The sequence below is a fragment of the Centruroides sculpturatus genome, unplaced genomic scaffold (assembly GCF_000671375.1).
Source record: "Centruroides sculpturatus isolate CEXI.00-Female unplaced genomic scaffold, Cexi_2.0 scaffold154, whole genome shotgun sequence".
In the NCBI taxonomy this organism is placed as follows: domain Eukaryota; kingdom Metazoa; phylum Arthropoda; class Arachnida; order Scorpiones; family Buthidae; genus Centruroides; species Centruroides sculpturatus.
Genome location: NW_019384392.1, coordinates 459,802 through 484,870, shown reverse-complemented (window position 1 = coordinate 484,870; position 25,069 = coordinate 459,802). Strand labels below are relative to the sequence as shown.

The window sequence follows — 25,069 nt, the reverse complement described above, 5'->3', positions numbered from 1 at the left end:
TCAAAATAAGCTTAATAATAGTATATAAATTTATATACTATTTATAACTTATATATAATATATATAAAAATTTTATATTTATTAGTACTGTACATTGTTTGATACTAATAATAAATTTTATATGCAATAACAGAATAGTAGTGCTATCTGAGACAGGACTTTAGAAAAATAATTGCAATTCTAAATGATAATACTAATTTACTAGTAGTTGATCAGCTATTTAACTCAACTACATCATACTAAGAAAATTTTTGCAGAAATGGTACACATACACTACACATTAATACAGTGGTACCTCGGTGTACGTCTGCTTTAGAATACATCCAATTCGGAATACGTCCTGTTTGGACGAAACAAATTTTGCTCAGTATACGACTTAATTCAATTATATGCGCCATCTATGAACAAGTAGCACTTTCGGTGTACTAGACTAGACTAGACGTTCGTGATGCCACAGTTTTTAACTTTGTTAAATTTCTTCTGATTTTAATTTATAAGTAAAATTTTATTATTTTTATTAATCATGAATTGCAAAAAGGCAAGTGAAAAGCAACAGAAACTAAGACATTAGATCATGTTGAGAAATTGCTTTTGCTTTGGATAACTGTAAAACAGTGTGCTGGCGACAGCATATCTATCAGAAGCAATTATTTGCGAGAAAGCTAAAAAGATACATGCTGATCTCATGAAAAATCAAGCAGAACTAGCCAGGAAAGCGAGGTGTTTAAAGCCAGCCATTTTTTTTCACGAGAACAAATTAATCATTTTTACATTACTTCGTATGGGAAAGGTTGGTTTGGTATACATCCTATTCCGTATAAGTCCAAACATTAGGAATGGATTAAGGTCGTATACCGAGGTTCCACTGTACAAGTAATACAATACTTAATATATTTGTTACTATACTTATTTTTAACACAAGGTAAATAAAAATCATCACATAACATATTGCATCAGCCATTACTAAGTTAAAAGTCAAAAAACTATTAAAACATTTCTTTTAATTATAAAAAAAAATGTTTAAAATAAATAAATTTTATTTGAAAAATTAATTACAAATTCAATATATTAAAAACAGCAACAATTTAGAAATACCTGTACATTAATATTTTCTCTATACAGAATGTCATGCTTGTAACCAACAACCTCAACTTTTACAATCAACAAGCCTTCTTTTTCAAAGGGATGAAGTTTCTGAATACCTGTATTATAATAAAATTTCAAAAATTAGGGAAAGAAATATAGTTAAAAAGAAAATTTATTTAAATCAATACTTACTTCTAATGGCTTTTCTAAAACCACCAACACTTGTAACTTCTGTTATTACATTCATTTTATTTTCTAATTTACCTAAATTTTCATCTGATAACTCCCAATGAACATTTAATGATGATATGTTAGAGAATTTTCTTCCTAAACTGTCTTTTACCCACAACTCAATTTCTAAATCCTGATAACAATGTACAGGTAGCTATAAAATACACATGTATCATGTTAAATAAGTTTTCAGGGTCTCAGCACTATAATTGTTTTAATTAGAAAGCATAAGGAATGGAGTTTATATATATTACATACATAAATAGTCAATTCAAAAAAGTTACTCATTTTAATAGCTAATCTATTTGAAAGTCAAAATGTGAAGTACACAAAGATGAGCTCATTATATTATTAACTAACACTTGTAAACCAGAAAAATTGAGCACAAGCATTATATTAAATAAATTTTGCTTTATTAATACTGTGTATTTTCTTGCAAATAATAATTTAATTATATAGGGTAAGATGGGCAGCGTTTATGGTCGGTGCTTTTGGGTGTATTTTAAATAATTGTTTAATTTTTTGCAGGTAAGCTTACTGATTTGTTTCATCATGTCTAAAAGGAAGACTTATTCACCTGTAAGTCAGTCGGTTAGTAGATCTAAGATTTTTCATTCTGACCCATTGGAGTAGATGAGTATCTTGGAGTTACTTCAAGAACAATTTGATATTAAGGATGGGATATCGTTACTTATTCAGCTAAATTTAAAGCAGAATAAGAAATTGGAAGGAATGATTGCTAGGATTGATAGAATCTACTCCTGGGTAGAAAATTTGGACGAAGCTATTGTTAATATAGAAACTAGATTAGAAGATTTAGAGAAAAAATTTACATACGATACCGGTAAGATTCTATCGGACGATAGAATAGATTTGGAAAACAAAATGGCCGAGTTTACATTAAGTCAGGAGCGGTTTGAGTGTTTTTTAAGGCGTAATAATTTAATAATTTTTGGTTTGCCTGAGTCGGAAGATGATAACTTACAAGTTAAAGATGTAGTATTGGAATTTTTTCAAAATAAATTAAGTGTTGATAATGTTCGTTTAGAGCAGTGCTATAGATTGGGTCAACAACGGAAAGATAGTATTAGGTTGATTTACTGTAGTTTTTTTGACTATGGTGATAAATGTAAGATTAAAAGAGCGGCATTTAAATTAAAAGGAACGAGGATATTTATAATGGATGACCTTCCTCCTTTAACTAGAGACATAAGGAAAATAATGAATGATTTCGCAAGAGAAAAAAAGAGATTGGGTGCTTCAATTACTTATTTAAATAATAGAAATGCGGTTAAAGTTGATAATAAAATTTATAAATATAATATAGTTTCTAAGAAAATGGAAGAACAAATGTCAACTTGACTGGGAATAGGTACGTCGGTACTTTCATGGAATTGTGAAGGTATTGTAAATAAGCCTATCTCTTTTTGGAATTTTTTGTATACTTTTGATATAATTTTTTTAATGGAAACGTGGTGGGATGGCAGGTCTGCTATTCCCAATTTGCAAAATATGGATAAATTTTCTGTTTTTTCGGAGGCAGGTTATCGAGAGGCTGATAGAGGTCGCTGTATTGGTGGCTGGTTGTTGTTATTGTCTAACTCTTGGAAAGTAAATATCTTGGAAAAAGATAGGCATTGGATTGTTGTGGAATTGTCTATAGGGCCTATAGTAATTTCTTTCTGTTTTATGTATATAAGACCTGTATTATGGAATTCTATTTGGACAGAGGTAGCTAGGTTGGTTAATTGTTATAAGATAGACTTTTTAATTGGTGATTTTAATGCTCGCATTGGAGTAGAACTGCAGGAATGGATTTATGAAAGTAATGAGAATATTGATCAGGATTGGATGTTGAGGTCATCAAAAGATACAGTATTAAATAATCGTGGAAAATTGGTGTTAGATTTTTGTGAAGAGGCGGGATATATTGTTTTAAATGGTAGAGGCTCATCTATATCTAAAGGTTATTATACATATGTGAGTGATATAGGCTCCTCTGTAATTGATTTGGCTTTGGTTAAGTTAAATAGATTATCTATTGTAACAAGTTTTTCTGTATTAGATAAAGTGTATAGTAATCATTTTCCGATAAGTGTAGTCTTAGATTGTAAATCTAAGAAGGAAATTCGAAAATCATTTAAGAAGTATAAGAGTAAGAGTGAGAGAATTTTTTGGAGGGAAGAAGGTAGTGAGAAGATAAATTATAAGTATAGGAAACTATTAGGTGCGATTCAGAGTCAGTCAGTATTAACGTTGGAAGGTTTAACTCATTTAATTAAATCTTCGTTTTCAGATTGGTGTCAAAGGCCAATTGGATTTTCCAATTTTGTGTGGTTTGATATGGATTGTAAGTTGAGTATTGCAAGAAGAAATCAGGCGTTGAATAGGATGAGATGATCAAAGCGTGGAAATAGTGTTGCAGTTAAGAATTTTGTTAAAGAACGTAATGTGACTCGCAATTTATGTAGAGCAAAGAAAAAGCTTTTTTTGCAGAAGATCAATAAGAATTTGGCGTCTGGTGATAGTAAGCAGTTCTGGCGATTTATTAATTTCTTTGTTAAGAGTAAATACAGGGAGCTTCCAGATCTTGATTGGGTAGCTTTTTTTTTCAAAGAAATTTCATTCTAGTAAATATTTACCTAATATGTCTATATATAATTAGTGTATGAATTGGCAGGACGAGCTGTTGGATACGGAGATAACAGAACAGGAAGTCAAAAAGATTCTAGCTTCTATGAAAAATGGTACTGCTCCAGGTATTGATGGGATACCGGTGGAACTATATAAGAATTTCCCAGATCTGATTGGATATATGGTAGGTCTGTTTAACAATGTTTATCAATCAGGGATGATTCCTTTAGACTGGCGCATATGTAAGATTATTCCTATATTTAAAAAGAGTCTTAGAGATTTACCTGATAATTATAGAGCAATTTCGTTACTACCGACAATATCTAAAGTTTTCTGTAAAATTTTATGTATGCGTTTGATATCTTGGCTGAATAACTTTGAGATATTTTCTGATTTCCAGGCTGGTTTTTCGACATTGGATAATATTTTTGTTTTACATGCTTTAATACAGAAGTCTTTAAGGAAGAAACGAGGTAAATTTTACGCTTTCTTCGTTGATTTGACGGCAGCATTTGATTCGTTGGATAGAGATCTTTTATGGAGTCAACTTCTGAAGATTGGATTGAGCTATAAATTTGTAAACTTTTTGATTCAGTTGTATACTAATACAGAGGCGTGCGTGTCTACTAAGGAAGGTACGACTGATCTTTTTTTCACGTTAAAAGGTTGAAACAGGGTTGTGTATTGAGCCCAATATTGTTCAATTTATATTTGTATCCACTTGTAAGTAAATTGAATGATTCTAATTTGGTGGGCATTGATCTCTTGGGAACGGAAGTGAAAATCTTGACATATGCAGATGATTTGGTTGTTATGGCAGATTCGCCTATAGGTCTTCCGAGAATGATTGACTTTTTAGGACACACACTACAGGAGTTAAAATTGTCTGTTAATATTGATAAATCTAAAATAATGGTATTTTGGAATGGTGGAAAACATTCTAATAATGAGAATTGGTTTTTACAAAATCATAAAATAGACGTTGTTGATGAGTACAAGTATCTGGGTGTAGTTTTCCAGTCTAATGGACGTTTTTTAAAACATTTAAAGTATATTCACAGTAAAGTGACTTTTGGAAATGATAAGATTATTAAAACTTGTGTATCTGGTAGATTGGTACGTTGGAAAGATAAATTAAAATTATTTGAGTCATTCATTCAATCAGTAGTGTTATATGGATCTGAAATTTGGGGTTTTGATTGGAGAGACAGAGATGATAATATACAAATTAATTTTATTAAGTGTTTATATTCTCTAAAGAGATGGATTCCATCGTATATTATATATTTGGAGTTTCAAAGAGTTCCCCTTTATTTTAATACAATAAAAAATAATTTAAAATGGTTATGTAAACAGTCTTCCAGTAAACTTACAGAGTCTGCTAAAATATTTTTGGTCTCTCAAAGAGTATCGTGGGGAGATCGAATTGTGTCTCTGTTGCAGAAATTTGGTTATCGAAATGATCCGACAATGATAAAAGAAAGTGAGACTTCTGATATTTTAATGAGTTTGGCGAATAATTATATAATTGAGTTTAAATACAAGGCGGTTAATTACAAATATAATAAATGGTATTTGGATGTTTTTAATGAATGGGGGTCGATAACCTATCTGAATATAGAAAGACCTTTTTGTATTACACAAGCAGTGTTATATGTGAGATGTAATATGCTTAGAAGAATGTTAAGTCCATGTATGGATTACTGTGAATTTTGTAACACTACTGTTAATTTTGATGCTTTTCATGTAATAACGGAATGTAAGGCACTGACTGCACTCAGACAAAAGTGTTTTGGTGAAGATTGTTTTTTGGTTCAAGCATATAAACGGTTGTTGCAGGACTGGGATAAATATCATTGTATTTATAGTTTTGTAACTAAGTTAAATGATTGATTATTTATTTGTTAAGATTAAGAAATTTTTTTTTCAGATGTTTACCACCAGGAGGTGTAAATTGATTATTTAAGTGAACGATTCAGTGTTTGAGAGTTGGCAGCATTTATGGTCGGTGCTTTTGGGCATATTTTAAATAATTGTTTAATTTTTTGCAGGTAATGGCTTACTTTTTTCTTTTCTTTTATTTATTATATTTTGTTTATGCTGACCATTTGCTGCCATTTTTTCAAATTTGTCTTATTTATGTATTTTATTTATAAGAATATAAATGCTATTATTGTTTCGGATGATATTAACCTGGTGTTGTCTTGTAGTTTTTCTTTTCAGTCTAATTGTCACGCGTTATATTATATTAATTTGTCTTTTGTATTGTTATTTATTACAGTTTGTGATTTCAGTTATAAGAGCCCATACATACAGGGCTTTCCCTTGTACTAAATAAATAAATAAATATAGGGTAAGATTTTAATTTCTTCATTATGCTTTTTAAATCTTGATGCTCCAGTATACCTCAGATATCCCAAAGCTCACTGCTATTGCTGACTTCAAGTAATTTGGATATGATTGAAATTTGAAAATTTTTTCATAATTACAATAGATATTTTCAAAAATAATTTTTTGTAAATATCTTAACAATTGAATGAATTACAAAGAAAATTCATAGTTGTATTATAAACAACATTACTTACTTTTTCATCTGTTTCTAATAATTGACAAGGGTATTTTTTCCCTTTTGGTTCTTTTCTTTTTGGAATCAGTTGAATGCTTTTTGGAACAGCACATATTATTCTGCAATTAATTTATAAAAAATGTAAATTTGGAAAATAATTTAAAGATCATATATTAAATTTCAGTACGAAACATTTTATTCAATGTATATGATTAGAAAAATGTACTTTTGCATATTCCTATATTCAGGGTTTCTACTCAAATGTTTGTTTTGAATTCCCTGACTTCCCCTGATCAACTTGTACAGATTCCATCTTCATGTTCTTTACCGTACAGCATGTTGACAAAATAAAACAGCATTTGACTTACAAAGTACATATGTTACTGCTTCTTCAACTTTTTAATTAGTTATTTTTTCTAATTNCAGAAATTGTTTTGTTATACAATTAAAATTATTAAAATGAAAAATGATAATTTTAATTTGGATGGTATTATTTATTTATTAATTTTTGTACTTTGTAAATTTTCGAGGAAATTTTGTGCATGCTTAGGAGAAATTTTGGGTCTTGAAAATATTCTGCACCCCTTTTCATAAGTTGTATTGCACCACAATACTTCTTGCTGTCTGAAGAAGGTTACACTTAGTCAAGCACATTGTCAGCGAAAAAAAAAAAAATTGTTTTATTTATCATTTTTTGTACTTTATAAATTTTTGGGGAAGTTTTGGCTCTTGAAAATATTCTGCACCCATTTTCGTAAGTTGTATTGCACCATATTACTTCTTGCTGTCTGCAGATGGCTACACTTAGTCAAGCACATTATCAGCAAAAAAATCAACAAGAAAGCTAAGGAGGCAAATTACCTGACTTTCCAAGAATTTTTCTGAACATTAATGAAAATCTCTGACTTTCCTTCATTTTATAAACATTTTCTTCTTCTATTTTTCATATATTTTCATAGATTTATTACAAAATAAAAATATTAATGTCTAAATATATTTCTTCTACTGGTGTTATACCATACACTACACAAAAGTCTAGAAACATTAAACTTTAATAAAATATACATGGCACTACAGAAAGCTACAATATTGAACACATTCACATTGTTAGGAAGTTTCTAGATTGACACATACCAATAACACAGCTCAAATTACACTTTGACTTTAGTCCTGCATAGCTAAATAAATATCAAACTCAACTTCTTTTAAAAAACACTTAATAAAACATTTAACACCTTCCGTTGCTGAGAATACTTTATTTAAACACAAACGTTTTCAGCCTAATGGAATAAATCATCTTCAAGTGAACTGGCATTTGAACGTATTTCAAAATTGTAATAAATGGAATGTTTGATCATTATAAATTCAAATTTGAAACAAAAAATAGATAAATTAACCAATAAATAACAAAATAATCTATTTTTTGATTTAAATTTGAATTTATAACGATCAAACATTCCATTTATTACAATTTTGAAATACGTTCAAATGCCAGTTCACTTGAAGATGACCTATTTCATTAGGCTGAAAACGTTTGTGTTGAAATAAAGTATTCTCAGAGATAGAAGGTGTTAAATGTTTTATTAAGTGTCCTACATAGCACTCACCAGTATCAGCTTAGCATGATATTCACAATATAATAATGAAAAAGTTAGCCAAAAACTAAAAAATTTACCTTTGCAAAAAATTGGCACATTTCTTTAATATTTCAGAAAAAATTGTACATCATCTTAAATAAATTATGTTTTTGGTTGTCAAAATGTCTGTCAATTAAGTGCTCCATGTTAAAGATAGGTCATTTGTAACATTAATTTCAATTTTATTTCTATTAATCAACTTATTATGTCAAATTTACAATTGTATATCCCATTTTATAGTAACAACATACTTAAAGCATTTAATTCAAAAAATTTTATGATAATTTATCAGTTTATTGCTGCATGACAAATTATATAATAGGTCTAGTCAATTATTTATATGATTTAATTTTCCAAACTATGTAGTAATAATTATTAATTGCTTTGTAAATTATTGTTTAATTTTGTGTGCAATAATTTTTGGAAAAATTTTGGAACCTGAAAATATTCAGCATCTCTGTATACATTTTTAGAGAAAAAGTGTTATTTCAAAATTTTTGTATTTTTGAAATACTTTAGATAGATAAATTTCTTCAGACATCATATCCAAAGAAAATGTAGACATATCAAGTTTACTAAAAGAAATAATTCAACAGTTGATTGTATTTACAACAGAATAAAAATTTTATTCATATTATGCAATAAAATCATCTCTCAGTTATTAAACTGTCCTTGTTTAATGCTGTTTCATTTAGTGCTTTGTTGTCTAGGAATGTATTCTCACATTAAGCAGGGTCTTACTGTATTATAAAAATTATAAATACAGTCGACCCCCTATAACACGGTAGATACGTTCCGTTCTTTATGAAATTGATGTTTTACGAGTCCTTGAATACATGAGCCAATCACAGTCCGGCACGTATGCAGTTTACAGACTACGGCTGTTTGAAAGGTTTTCTTCCATAAAATTAATCAATTCTAGACTAATTCGACTCAACATTTCCAAAATACGTATAATTTTTTGGGAATAATCCATATAAATTATGCTATGAACAAAAAATTGTAGGATTACTTACCGAGTGTGAACTGTTCGACGACGCCATTGCTTAAGCTTGTTTTCGTCATGGAGTTTGTCATCGAATGGCGCTTGCATGCTTCCCGATAAATTATTTTTTTGCGAAAAATTTGCTGAACTTTGGAGACATCATTAATATAAATATAATTTTTATGGACGTTAAATAATAAATGATTTTTAGTAGGTCTGCTGCTCGTTTGAACTCAACGGTTTGTACAATATCTGCTATTGATCTAGATTCGACCAACCCTGTTGTGACACGAGTCGGCGATGACATTTAATCGAATTATACGAGTTTTTTTTAGCGTGTTTGTACGAATACTGTCGCAATTTTTTCACTGTGATATAGGAATCTGAACTATATGAACCCGTGTTATAGAGGGGTCTACTGTAGTCATCAAAATTTTGGATTACTTAAAGAGATGCTAAACAAATTTCATTATATTTGTTATATTACTTTTAATGATGAATTCTGGTTATTTAAAAAAATAAAGTACAGTAGAGCATTGATTATCCGACTCAATTGGGAACTCGGATTGGTCAGATAACTGAAAAAAAATCAGATAACTGAAAAGAATGAAAAAAATACATTATTAGTATAGTATATTAGTATATCCCATGTAATTAGTATATTAGTATATCGCTATTAACCTACTTTGCGTTGAATTTTCATCGATGTTAAGCCTAACAAAAATTTTTTAAAATAATAATCGTCGCTATTGTATCGTTAAAAATTATTTTTAAATTATTTTATTGCTCACAAAACAAACAACCACTCATAATTAGAAAATTAAGCCTTGTTTAAATACTGGTTTCACTTTCATGATCAAGCCAGTGTTGCCAGCTAAAACATGCAAAAATTTAACAAAAATAATATTAAAGTAGCCAAGACATAGCCAAATATTGTAGTGCCACATCACTAGCGGACATTTGAAATTTGCCTACTAGAATGGTTGGTTAACCGATGTGACGGTTAATCGGGGGTCGGATAATTGATGCTCTACTGTAGTTTTAAAGTAATTTGAAATTAGGCTGTATTTATATTAGAATAAAGTTTTATGTTATATAAAACTAAATATATTATTGTTATACACAAATATAAGTTATAACATTATATTTATTTATAATTACCTAACAGAAGCTTTATTTTCCACAGGAAGTGGATTTTTTAAAGAAAGGTGATTGCCGACTGTTACATCCAACATCTGGAAAAAACAATCATGTAATTTAGGATATTTTAAATTTATTTAATCACAAGAAATGAATACTCACAGATTCACCAATACTCTTACAAGTTACTCTTGCAACATGAACATCTTCTAAAATGAAAATATTTACAAAATTTTACACTTCAGATTAAAAGGTTAACTAACTCTAATATAAATATATAATTTTTAATTTATTAAATAAGCTTATTTTTTTGTTCTTGATAATATAAATGCAAATGCTCTTATGCTAACCAAAATTTTTTACAAACATAGCATATTATAATAATATATTAATAAGTTTGCAATTATTTTATATAGCTTATGCTAGATGATAATTTGAATTATTTAATAGTAATCTTATAACAAAGTATTTTTTAAACATGAAATTTTAATGCAAGATAAACTCTGATTTAACAATAAACAAACATTTTTTTCTATAGTTCAAAATTATAAATTAAATAGAAATCTATATTTTAGGAATTTGTTAATTTTTGTAACTTTAAATAATTAAAATGTAAAATCACTCCCCACAATATAAATGATTTTCTTATTAAAAAATCAAAACAAATATATAATACTGATATTATGCTACTCAACTAAACTTATATTAACAATATCTATTATCATTATTAATAAATTTGTTATATATTATACCTTAAAGATTTATTACTTAAAATTTTTTAATTATCTAAAAATCTTACTATGATAATGTTGAGAATCAAACAAAGTAATTTCTGTTATTTTTGAAGAACTTGTTCTCACTGAAAATATGAATTTATTATAAAAATTAAGATATTTATTCCAAAAGTAGGAATGGTGTAAAATATCAATAATAAAATATAAACAATTTAAACATTCAAAAAAATCTTAATAGAGTGAGTCTAAACAACTGTAAACTATCAGATTTATTTCTTACAGCCAATTCAATGTAAAGCAGAACTGAAACACTATTAGTAAATTAGATTTATTGTGCTGGTTTTATTTTAAGTTCATAAACAGAAGAAATACAAATTCTCAATCTCTTCATACTTCATGCTTTTTCATATTAGTGTATGTATCATTCTGGATTTATTTATTAATTGCCAGAGATGTCTTTAAACACTTTACATATCATGGTAGCAAAGTACTTCAAGATTGACTCTGCCGTGATATTTTTTTCCTACAATATGTGAAAATGCACTATGAATTTTTTTAGCGTTTCTTCTATTTATGAATTTTAGATAAATATTCATAACTTTTTCAATTTCCATATGGTAGAGTAATAAAACTAAAGAACAAATCAAAATTTAGTTTCAAATTATAAAAAATCAATTCAAGTATCAAGGCCACTTTTAACCTATTCCCTGGTATTCGCGACATATCTCAGGTCACAACACGATGACGTTCACCGATGGACCCGAGATATCTTGTTTCAGCATCGGAACATTTTTCAAACTAGATGTCGCTAGTCATTATAATTTTTATATTAAAACTAACTTCTGAAATAATTTTCTTTTGTTTTCACATTTATTAATATATCTATTTNTGATTTAACAATAAACAAACATTTTTTTCTATAGTTCAAAATTATAAATTAAATAGAAATCTATATTTTAGGAATTTGTTAATTTTTGTAACTTTAAATAATTAAAATGTAAAATCACTCCCCACAATATAAATGATTTTCTTATTAAAAAATCAAAACAAATATATAATACTGATATTATGCTACTCAACTAAACTTATATTAACAATATCTATTATCATTATTAATAAATTTGTTATATATTATACCTTAAAGATTTATTACTTAAAATTTTTTAATTATCTAAAAATCTTACTATGATAATGTTGAGAATCAAACAAAGTAATTTCTGTTATTTTTGAAGAACTTGTTCTCACTGAAAATATGAATTTATTATAAAAATTAAGATATTTATTCCAAAAGTAGGAATGGTGTAAAATATCAATAATAAAATATAAACAATTTAAACATTCAAAAAAATCTTAATAGAGTGAGTCTAAACAACTGTAAACTATCAGATTTATTTCTTACAGCCAATTCAATGTAAAGCAGAACTGAAACACTATTAGTAAATTAGATTTATTGTGCTGGTTTTATTTTAAGTTCATAAACAGAAGAAATACAAATTCTCAATCTCTTCATACTTCATGCTTTTTCATATTAGTGTATGTATCATTCTGGATTTATTTATTAATTGCCAGAGATGTCTTTAAACACTTTACATATCATGGTAGCAAAGTACTTCAAGATTGACTCTGCCGTGATATTTTTTTCCTACAATATGTGAAAATGCACTATGAATTTTTTTAGCGTTTCTTCTATTTATGAATTTTAGATAAATATTCATAACTTTTTCAATTTCCATATGGTAGAGTAATAAAACTAAAGAACAAATCAAAATTTAGTTTCAAATTATAAAAAATCAATTCAAATATCAAGGCCACTTTTAACCTATTCCCTGGTATTCGCGACATATCTCAGGTCACAACACGATGACGTTCACCGATGGACCCGAGATATCTTGTTTCAGCATCGGAACATTTTTCAAACTAGATGTCGCTAGTCATTATAATTTTTATATTAAAACTAACTTCTGAAATAATTTTCTTTTGTTTTCACATTTATTAATATATCTATTTTGTTTGTGTTAAATAAAAAAAATAATTTCAGACAATACAATAGTCAGGATAATTTTTTTCAAAAACGTGTAATTTTTGTCAGGCTTAACATCGACAAAAATTCAACATGGGATAAGTTAAAAAAATATTGTAAATAATCACTATTAAAAGAAATTGATTTCTAAAAGCATTTTACAAAAATTATATAAATTTTGGTAATTGTCATAGTTGGAATCTCTAAATTTTAAAATTCTACTAACACATTAAATTGTTAAAGAATCATGCACATGTCCAAAACTTAAAAATGGATGATACATGAGTAGAGAAAACTGTAGATGAATGCAAACATACAAATATGGCAATAACTGTATTATTTGGTATCTATCATAGGATAATATACAATAACTTGTAGGAGTTAACAAATCAAAGCAATTAAGTAAGTCTTTTGTGAAAAAAAAAAAAAAAATAGGTAGAGAAAGGATGAAAAGTGTTTACCAATACTCAGAGATACATGTCAGTATGAAATATATTCACCTCAAACTATGATGCAGCACTCACAAATGTCAAGGCTTGTCACTGACTGGCTTGGTGACTTTTTAGCTATCATCACTAGTAATTGTGTCCATCATTAAGTTTTGGACACATGTATATTTAAAAAATATTTATGCAACTTTTACAGACTATATTCTAATAAATTAATTCATAATACTAAAATAAACTTTATATCTTCTCAAATATTGTTTCTTAAAGTTTTTAGATAAATGAATAGCTATTTAAAATGATTAAGTTATATTTAACAAATTAACTATTATAGTTATGCAAATATTTATTTTAGAACATTTATAACATGTCAATTACATATCCTAAATCACAGTTAAATATATTATTAGTATTCTTTCAGCTGTAAATCTTTTAGTTCTTTTAATGTATCAATAGGATAATAAGTTCATACATCACAAATATAAGTTATAACATTATATTTATTTATAATTACCTAACAGAAGCTTTATTTTCCACAGGAAGTGGATTTTTTAAAGAAAGGTGATTGCCGACTGTTACATCCAACATCTGGAAAAAACAATCATGTAATTTAGGATATTTTAAATTTATTTAATCACAAGAAATGAATACTCACAGATTCACCAATACTCTTACAAGTTACTCTTGCAACATGAACATCTTCTAAAATGAAAATATTTACAAAATTTTACACTTCAGATTAAAAGGTTAACTAACTCTAATATAAATATATAATTTTTNAAATTAACTATTATAGTTATGCAAATATTTATTTTAGAACATTTATAACATGTCAATTACATATCCTAAATCACAGTTAAATATATTATTAGTATTCTTTCAGCTGTAAATCTTTTAGTTCTTTTAATGTATCAATAGGATAATAAGTTCATACATGTACAATATGGATCTAGCCATTATTAAATTAATTCTTAAAAATAACTTTATAACGATTAATTATATTTTTAAGAAAGTATTTGTATCATTAAAGATTAGTTCTATTCTAAATGTAGAATGAACTATAACATTAAATCAAATACAAGGTGTATTTACTAAGGTCAGGGAGTGCATTTATATAAAAATTTTCTTTCAATAAATTCAGTCCCTGAAGTTAGTAAATATGCCTTGTATATAGAAGAAAAAATAATTCCATCTTTATTATGAAAATGTCACACACGTCTAACCTATGAATTTCCTTTGTTCCAATTTTCAAATTGTTTGTGGTGACGCTTGCTCCATTATTCAAAGAAATTTTAAGAATGAACTGCAGCTGACTCAATAATGTCGGGCAGTATAAGCAGCATATTTTTTCTATTCTCAAAATTATTGCAAGAATTGTTGAAATTTTATTTATTAAATAAATTAACAAATGCATTTAAACTGTTATATCATAATTTTCATGTATATAATTTTCCACTTGTAATAAAAATAGTTCTATTTTTCTTTGGTGTGTATGCACTGCAAATATGTCAGTTTTATTCTAAGTGTGGAATAGACATATATATAAATACTGCCTTACTGTGAATATAATGACCCTGCAAATCCAAAGGCCAAGGTCTTGGTCCACCTTCAAATGCAACTTCCATTGAAGAACCAAGAGCCAACACTGCAAACTGCTTAGGATATATTGGCTATAATAATAATTATAATATTTTACTATAAGTTATAACGTTTAGTAATATTTTCAAAGTAAAAATTATAATAATACCTGTAACAATTTATGACAAGCAATAGTAGATGTTGCATTTATAATTCCTTCACCTGTATCATAATGGACAACAACATCAGAATATCCAATTGCTTTACACGTAAACTGAAGAGCACGACAGCCTGTGCTAACTATATCTGTTCCTAAGATATTTGTAATAATTAAACTTTTTATAATAAAAAATTAATAAAACTAAAACCAAACAAACAGCAATCAAAATGGATATTTTTATTATGTTAAAAAGTTATTCAAAATGTCACAAATTTTAAAATGTAAAATGAAATGTACACAATTACAAAATGATATTAAAATAGATAATTTATTTTACATGATGGATGAGAAAAATGAGATTTTGAAGTACTACACTTCAAGTAAGTGTAAGTGTACTACATTAAAAAAAAACAATAATTCAACAAATGCATTAAGTCTATAATATTACTTTCTAGTAAATGAAAGTAATGTATTTCTTAATTAAACTGAAATTACTATAATTAATAAGAGAAAGCTATATAATTTATTAAATACTGATTACAGATTTCTCATGAAGATATATTAATATATACATGAACACAATAAAAATTTCTGAAGAAAACACTATATTAATCATTTCCACAGGGAATTAATAGTAATAGCAAAACCTATATTTTATGCTATCTGTAATATTTCAATAGAACTAAGCATTATTATATTAAAACAACATTTGTTAATTTTTAATAAACAGTTCTAAATATAAATTTTATAACTCCCCATGAGACATGTCATAGAACATCTGGAATGAATTGCAAAATAATCTATGAAATACTCAATGAAAAATGTTGATGCAAATATAATGTCAGTGCATTAAATTAAATTATAAAAACATTTTCTTATACAACTAAAAACTACTAGTTATTACTATTATCTTGAAATTAAAATTTTATTTAACAAATTTATTACTAAAACAAAAAGAAACATTAGTATTTAGGGCTAATTTTTATGAAAAAATATCTTAAACTCAAATAAATGTGTAAGTTGTATAAGTCCATTAATAAAGTGTCAGAATGAATACACCAGAAACTTCAAAATTATATCTTTAAATAAATGTGATAAAAATAAAATAAAAATTAAAAAAAATTTTTAAACTTACCTTCACTATAACTGAATTTTTCTAAATTAACATCTACTTCAATTGGTATTTCAGAACAATTATTAAACATTTTTATTCTACCTAGAAAATATAAAAGGTATTATATAAAATGATTATCAAGCTTTTATTAATTTATTTTTCAATCTTTAAAACTTTTCATACCTTCAGATTCATACCCATAGATTGCTAATGGTAAAATAACAGATTGTCCAATTTCAGTTTCAACAGTTGCATTCAAAAACTTGATACTAGCAACAATCTGTATAGAGATCTGAAAAAAATTTCAAATTTAATTTAAACAATAATAAAAAAAAAAAAAAGAAAAGAAAAAAAATACAATCACACCTTTGCAGAATCTATAAAAAGTGAATTCTGAAGATCTACAGCAGTTATACTGGCATTTCCAATAGTATGAGTAACTATCTGAATTCTGTCTAAATGTTCTTCATGAGTTATTTTTGCAATACTATTATTAGAAGATAGCCACTTATATGAACCTGTTCCTCCAGTAGCCTTAAGAAATAATAAAATTAGCAATGATAAAAAAAAATATAGATTATATAAAAATAATTTTCAAAAATTCTGATTTATTTATTCACATATTTGGCTACATAATCCAAAATAATTTTTATGAAGTCTCAATATATAAAAGAAAATTTTATAACTAACAATTTAAAGAAATAATAATAATAATAATAATGTTATGGAAAGGCATTAATATGTTATTGTATATTAAAAGACAATGTTTTCATTCAAACTACGTAAGTGTTTTTATAATACATAGAAGCAATGTTTTTTAATATCAGAAGAAAGAAGAATAGCAATTTCTCACCACCACACCTGACATCCAGAGATTCCATTCCCAAATATTAATATCAGATTATTAAATGCAACAAAATTGACTTAATAACATTATCAATAAAAAAAAAATCATATCTTAAATTTTTTGACAATATTTTTACTTATTAAAAATCACTATTTTTCAATTTTTATGGAAGAAGACTTTCTCCACACATTATTTCAAATAACTAATTAGAAAATTGTGATCAATATTAATTTAAGTTGTTGTTAACTTCTGTATCAGTATTTGAAAACTATGTAATGAATTTCAATAATTTACTCCTTACTGAAATAAAAGATAATCTTACTTTTAAAACAACAAAATATTTTGGCTGTATATGATCATTCCATGGCAACAGAACAACTGATGGAGAGACACGAACAGCTTGATATATTGTTACTTCCTGATAACCACTGACAGGTGATAAAATCCTAAGTAGTTTGCCATTCTGTAAAAAATATTTAAAAGTGAAAATATTTTTCTATAAAGTAATTTATTCATTTAAATAGTCTTCAAATTTCAAAAAATTTTTGTTTTAAAATCTTAATACATTACTAAATATTAGCAATATATTCAGGATTCCTACTCAAATTTTTATTTTCAATTCCATGACTTTCCCTGATCAACTTTTGTCCAAATTCCCTGACCCTCACATTTCTTACAGTATGGAATATTGACATAATAAAACAGAAATTTACTTACTGTAAACATTGAGTACATCTATCCCTCTTTTTGCACAGTTGATACATTCCAAAGACTGTGCCAAAAAGTACAGTACAAATATCCTGTATAAAAATGTTTGATAGGATCCACAACTTCAATGTAATAAAAAAATTAGCAATTTATAAATGAAACATGAGCTTTTTCTTTTATCATCATTTATCATTATTATTTGTATGTAAATCTAGTAAATACAAGGTAGCATAAAATCAACAAAGAATATTGTCTGATATACAAATATTACTGTACCCTGCTTAAAAAAGAAGAACTCTTGACTTAGAAATATGAATTTTAAAAACAATCTTTCAACAAAAAGAGCAACTATTTTTAAACAGCAACATAATTTTAACAAAAAATTAAATGTAAAAATTTTCAAATAAAAAGTGTTTTTTTCCCATGTAAAAAAAATCGATCAGGCTACCTAGTTAATATTCAAAATTATAACATACTACAGTATTACTACAGGTATGATCAATGTTGCCAGTTTTTAAGCCATAAAATTACCAAAATCAATGATATTTGTTTTCCAACTTTATTTCTATTAAACTAATTATTAAACTATGTATCAAAGTGCAGAAAATTAACAGGAGAGAGAGAAAAACACACTTGCAGTATAGTACTTTCAAGGAAAATCATAACAACAGATGCAAAATGTTGTGCCGACCACAAGTGATGTAAGCATTTTATATCTTTTACTGTAAATACCGGGTAACTGTTTAAAAAACATTACTACACAACATAAAAAACTATATATAAGAAAAACAATTAAATTATATATTTTTACTGATTGATTTAGCTATTTCGAAGTGAACATTCTAATAAATTACCATTTCAACTTTTAAAAGTTTGCAAACAAATTTTTAATTAGTTGTTTTTTTTATTCTAATTAACAATTTCATCTTTTTATAATTGCTAAATTATTAAAAATAAAAGCTATAATATTAAACACTTTTACATAAAAAGTAGTTTATTCTGTTATTAATCCACAACCATAAAATTATATGGCTTCAAAATGGTGAAAAAAGCCATTATTTATTTATTTTTTGATTGTTAATAAATTCTGTAGTCCATTACAGAAGTATAAATTTATACCTTAATAAATTTATAAAATTTTAATATACTGGAAATAAATAGGAAATTATGTTTTGTTATGCAATAAAAATTAATAATAATAATAATAATAAAATAAATATTTGTAATTTATTAGTATTATTTATCAATTTTTGCACTTCGTTCTGATTTTTTGAAAATCAATTCATTAACACCTTNAAACAATAATAAAAAAAAAAGAAAAGAAAAAAAATACAATCACACCTTTGCAGAATCTATAAAAAGTGAATTCTGAAGATCTACAGCAGTTATACTGGCATTTCCAATAGTATGAGTAACTATCTGAATTCTGTCTAAATGTTCTTCATGAGTTATTTTTGCAATACTATTATTAGAAGATAGCCACTTATATGAACCTGTTCCTCCAGTAGCCTTAAGAAATAATAAAATTAGCAATGATAAAAAAAAATATAGATTATATAAAAATAATTTTCAAAAATTCTGATTTATTTATTCACATATTTGGCTACATAATCCAAAATAATTTTTATGAAGTCTCAATATATAAAAGAAAATTTTATAACTAACAATTTAAAGAAATAATAATAATAATAATAATGTTATGGAAAGGCATTAATATGTTATTGTATATTAAAAGACAATGTTTTCATTCAAACTACGTAAGTGTTTTTATAATACATAGAAGCAATGTTTTTTAATATCAGAAGAAAGAAGAATAGCAATTTCTCACCACCACACCTGACATCCAGAGATTCCATTCCCAAATATTAATATCAGATTATTAAATGCAACAAAATTGACTTAATAACATTATCAATAAAAAAAAAATCATATCTTAAATTTTTTGACAATATTTTTACTTATTAAAAATCACTATTTTTCAATTTTTATGGAAGAAGACTTTCTCCACACATTATTTCAAATAACTAATTAGAAAATTGTGATCAATATTAATTTAAGTTGTTGTTAACTTCTGTATCAGTATTTGAAAACTATGTAATGAATTTCAATAATTTACTCCTTACTGAAATAAAAGATAATCTTACTTTTAAAACAACAAAATATTTTGGCTGTATATGATCATTCCATGGCAACAGAACAACTGATGGAGAGACACGAACAGCTTGATATATTGTTACTTCCTGATAACCACTGACAGGTGATAAAATCCTAAGTAGTTTGCCATTCTGTAAAAAATATTTAAAAGTGAAAATATTTTTCTATAAAGTAATTTATTCATTTAAATAGTCTTCAAATTTCAAAAAATTTTTGTTTTAAAATCTTAATACATTACTAAATATTAGCAATATATTCAGGATTCCTACTCAAATTTTTATTTTCAATTCCATGACTTTCCCTGATCAACTTTTGTCCAAATTCCCTGACCCTCACATTTCTTACAGTATGGAATATTGACATAATAAAACAGAAATTTACTTACTGTAAACATTGAGTACATCTATCCCTCTTTTTGCACAGTTGATACATTCCAAAGACTGTGCCAAAAAGTACAGTACAAATATCCTGTATAAAAATGTTTGATAGGATCCACAACTTCAATGTAATAAAAAAATTAGCAATTTATAAATTAAACATGAGCTTTTTCTTTTATCATCATTTATCATTATTATTTGTATGTAAATCTAGTAAATACAAGGTAGCATAAAATCAACAAAGAATATTGTCTGATATACAAATATTACTGTACCCTGCTTAAAAAAGAAGAACTCTTGACTTAGAAATATGAATTTTAAAAACAATCTTTCAACAAAAAGAGCAACTATTTTTAAACAGCAACATAATTTTAACAAAAAATTAAATGTAAAAATTTTCAAATAAAAAGTGTTTTTTTCCCATGTAAAAAAAATCGATCAGGCTACCTAGTTAATATTCAAAATTATAACATACTACAGTATTACTACAGGTATGATCAATGTTGCCAGTTTTTAAGCCATAAAATTACCAAAATCAATGATATTTGTTTTCCAACTTTATTTCTATTAAACTAATTATTAAACTATGTATCAAAGTGCAGAAAATTAACAGGAGAGAGAGAAAAACACACTTGCAGTATAGTACTTTCAAGGAAAATCATAACAACAGATGCAAAATGTTGTGCCGACCACAAGTGATGTAAGCATTTTATATCTTTTACTGTAAATACCGGGTAACTGTTTAAAAAACATTACTACACAACATAAAAAACTATATATAAGAAAAACAATTAAATTATATATTTTTACTGATTGATTTAGCTATTTCGAAGTGAACATTCTAATAAATTACCATTTCAACTTTTAAAAGTTTGCAAACAAATTTTTAATTAGTTGTTTTTTTTATTCTAATTAACAATTTCATCTTTTTATAATTGCTAAATTATTAAAAATAAAAGCTATAATATTAAACACTTTTACATAAAAAGTAGTTTATTCTGTTATTAATCCACAACCATAAAATTATATGGCTTCAAAATGGTGAAAAAAGCCATTATTTATTTATTTTTTGATTGTTAATAAATTCTGTAGTCCATTACAGAAGTATAAATTTATACCTTAATAAATTTATAAAATTTTAATATACTGGAAATAAATAGGAAATTATGTTTTGTTATGCAATAAAAATTAATAATAATAATAATAATAAAATAAATATTTGTAATTTATTAGTATTATTTATCAATTTTTGCACTTCGTTCTGATTTTTTGAAAATCAATTCATTAACACCTTACCTTGAATTGAGAGGGTGAACGATAATTGTGTTGGGGTTCAGAAAGGGTTAAAATATTTTGGGAAAATTTTTAAATTGATCTTACATTATCAAGAGTATTGCAGATTTTTCTCTCAAATTTATAATAAAGCATTTTTAAAATCTTAAAATGTTTAAAATTTAAAAATGCTGATTGATCTGGCAGTATATTATATTAGGGACAGTTTGATCCCTGGAGTTTTGCAATGCTCTCCTCGGTGTTGCATTTTATAATAATTCTTCACATAAACAATTAATATTAGTTTTAAAATTGACCTGCAACTGTCAATAAAAGCAAACATTTGTATTAACTGTCAAAACACTAAAACAAAATTTTTAAAAAATTAAACAATTTGACGCGATTTAAACTTCTGATTTTGAGTGATTTTAAAATATTCTTACAATACAATAGAACAGTAAGTAAGACTTTAATATATTACACACACAAAATTAAAATTAATTCATTATTTGCAATTAGGCAAGGTTCAGCACTAAGCACCCGAGAAAAATTTTCAGTGTTTTTGGAAGATGCTTTTGCTGATATCAGATAAGGAAAGCAGTTAAGTACATAAGAAAGACACAAAAATTTTATGAAAGACAGGTTTATACATCTAGTGGTGTCCTCTAATATTAAAAATGTTTCAACAGAAAAATGAATTCCGATATATTCTAATGTGAGAAGCCAGGGGAGTAGTCTAAACCCCTTTTAACAGCAATGGTTTGGTGAAGACCGCTCACGTCATTGGATGGCTATTTAAAATAGGAGGACTATAATTCGAGTGGGGAGCGCAATCGGTAAGCCGATAGGGTGATCCTTACTCCAAATAATGACAGGTTGACATGTTAACTAAATAATAAGTTTAATAGAAAAATAAAGCATAAGATACAATATACAAGTGTATAATAATCAGATATATCGGAATATATTGATTATGGGTGTAAGAAAACAAAAACAAATGAGGACTGTACAATGGCACTTTGAATGAAATTTTCTTTTAATAACAATTCGTAATTCATTCCATTATCGGTCTGCCTTACATAGGTAGGTAGATATTGTGAATACAAAGAGAAAAAAAAACTTACTTCTAAATTCTAAGCTAAAACGACTTAATTCTATATACAATCATTTACATGGTGGTACACACGTGTTGCTACTATACTCCTTTGTTCTCAGTCCGATCTCCTTGCACGTCTCTGCTCGCTCGTCCGTCCGTCCTTGTAGCACCATTCCAACACGAAAAGAGAGAGAGAGAGTTCTTGCACACACGAGACAGTCTCCTTTTATACCCCTCTTCACGTGACCTTTTGTTCTCCACCAATCAGTCCGCCCCCCCCTTGCGCAGCAATAGGAGTGACCTGACATAGTCTTCCGCGTACAATCACACAAAGAAAACAAAACATAGTTCTTGACACGTGGAAATTCATTTACACAAATTATAATAAAATGGAAGAGTACATAAATAAAAAACCAAAGTAGCGTAGCACTACATACCTCCCCTGCAAAGACTACTTCCCAAAATGTAATTTGCGGAAGTCTGGCCTTCTTCCCCTTAAATTATACGGCCTCTCACTACACGTCATCCCTTCCGGTTCACCCCCCTCAGGTCCACTAATGTCATGGGAACGTTTACCAATGCACTTATTTCTAACCACACGTTGATCAAGAATCTCGTCCTCATCTTCTGTTATCACCTCTCTTACGTTTCTCTTCCTTCCTAACCTCCTTTTAATAGGTTTTATCCACCCATAGCAAGGTTTAATACGGTCAACATGGACCGTTTCCACATCCCCACGATTGCAACCTTCCACGCGGTAAGTTGTGGGATTTATCACCTTGGTGATACGGAACGGGCCCGCATAATTGTCAGAAAACTTCTTCTTGACCCCACTTCTTTTCACCCATACCTTTTGACCTTCATTAAATCTCATTAACTCTCTTCCCTTATTCCTAAAGTCACGACTCTTCCGATTTTTCTTTCTTGCGTGATGCTCCGCTAGTTCTCTCAAAACGCGAAACTTTGTAATGAGAAATGATCTACGCTCATCCGTGGTCATACATCTAGGGATGTAATCGATGTTCGGAGCCCTTGGGTCAGTCCCAAATAAAAGGAATGCTGGCGACTCATTGGTGGTGGAGTGATAAGAATTATTGTACGCGAAGCAGGCAGATGGGATTAGATCATCCCATTCCGCACCATCATCACTTGATGACTTCGCGATCATATCGATTAGGGATTTATTAACCCTCTCACATATACCATTAGCACACGGTCTATAAGCTGTCGTCACATTACGCCTACTTCCCAACCACTTACAACAATCCATGAAAAGTGATGATAAAAAATTTGTGCCTCTATCCGATATTATTACCTCCGGAGCCCCAAACCTACAAACAATTTCATCAAAAAGTACATTGCTCACAGACCATGCCGTCTGATCCTTCATCGGATGAGCCTCTACGAAGCGCGTGAAAACATCGATAATAACGAGTATGTAGCGATTTCCCTTCTTTGACGTATGAATGGGACCTATCACATCAACAGCGATCTTTTGAAAAGGGGCGCTAGCTGTTTCATTCTCTTGAAATGGGGCCCTACCCTTGTGGATATTATACCGTTGACACTCTTCGCAGTCTCTTACTACCTCCTCAACCTTACACCTTAGGTTCCTTATAAAGTACGTTCTCTCTATATTTTTAACGGTTTTTAATACCCCCCAATGCCCCGAGAGTTGGTTTTTATGGATCGCTCTCACGAGATCTTTTGCTAAATTTTCCCCCACGCACACTTGGTCAATGTATTGGTTACGGGACTTCAAGTATCCCTTTTTGTACAAACAATCATTCATTACCACATACTCAGACGCCTCAATACCTATCCTATCGTAACCATTACTTCGTAGTATGTCTCTTTTTATAGGACCAAATACACTATCACAGTCCTGTGACTGGCAAATTTCATACCTGCTCGGGATCTCCTCCCTTCCAGATCCTACCTCTATGTGATTCACGCCATTCACATTCCTGGACAGAAAGTCTGCAACAACATTATCAACACCTTTTATGTGTTGTATTTCAATTTGATAGTCCATAAGTTCCATAACCCAACGGGTTAGTCTGCGACTACCATTTTGAATGTTACCCATGAAAACTAATGGTTTGTGATCAGATAATATTATAATCCTTTGCCCCAAAATTAAATATTTAAAGTGCCTCAAGGCTAAGACTATCGCCAGACATTCCTTTTCTATGGTCGAATAATTCAATTCAGCCCCCCGAAACCTTTAGCTATAATACCCTATTGGGGCTAACTCCCCACTACGTTGTTGTTCGAGGACTGC

At 27.8% G+C, this 25,069-nt stretch overlaps 2 protein-coding genes across 2 annotated transcripts in view; one reads left to right on the top strand and one right to left on the bottom strand.

Moving 5' to 3' along the window:
* The window catches only part of LOC111618247 (nuclear pore membrane glycoprotein 210-like), a 107,054-nt gene that overhangs the window by 28,823 nt on the left and 53,162 nt on the right, over positions 1 to 25,069 (bottom strand). Inside the window, exons 13-26 of the mRNA XM_023359733.1 lie at positions 20,031 to 20,171; positions 19,228 to 19,395; positions 17,501 to 17,641; positions 16,698 to 16,865; positions 16,515 to 16,623; positions 16,353 to 16,433; positions 15,227 to 15,369; positions 15,038 to 15,149; positions 12,198 to 12,257; positions 10,442 to 10,488; positions 10,301 to 10,374; positions 6,537 to 6,636; positions 1,279 to 1,471; positions 1,096 to 1,202 (exon numbers count right to left, since the gene is read on the bottom strand). Coding sequence (XP_023215501.1) covers positions 1,096 to 1,202; positions 1,279 to 1,471; positions 6,537 to 6,636; positions 10,301 to 10,374; positions 10,442 to 10,488; positions 12,198 to 12,257; positions 15,038 to 15,149; positions 15,227 to 15,369; positions 16,353 to 16,433; positions 16,515 to 16,623; positions 16,698 to 16,865; positions 17,501 to 17,641; positions 19,228 to 19,395; positions 20,031 to 20,171 — 1,644 coding nt within the window. The remainder of the gene's footprint in view (positions 1 to 1,095; positions 1,203 to 1,278; positions 1,472 to 6,536; positions 6,637 to 10,300; positions 10,375 to 10,441; positions 10,489 to 12,197; positions 12,258 to 15,037; positions 15,150 to 15,226; positions 15,370 to 16,352; positions 16,434 to 16,514; positions 16,624 to 16,697; positions 16,866 to 17,500; positions 17,642 to 19,227; positions 19,396 to 20,030; positions 20,172 to 25,069) is intronic.
* Positions 2,718 to 4,211, top strand: LOC111618268. Its single transcript, XM_023359765.1, has 2 exons — positions 2,718 to 3,915; positions 3,998 to 4,211. The coding sequence occupies exon 1, from the start codon at positions 2,782 to 2,784 to the stop codon at positions 3,715 to 3,717; it is 936 nt and encodes a 311-aa protein (XP_023215533.1). The 5' UTR covers positions 2,718 to 2,781; the 3' UTR covers positions 3,718 to 3,915; positions 3,998 to 4,211.

Excerpts from the sequence above, each read along its gene's own strand:
- LOC111618268 (XM_023359765.1), top strand. The coding sequence starts at position 2,782 with ATGGAAACGTGGTGGGATGGCAGGTCTGCTATTCCCAATTTGCAAAAT.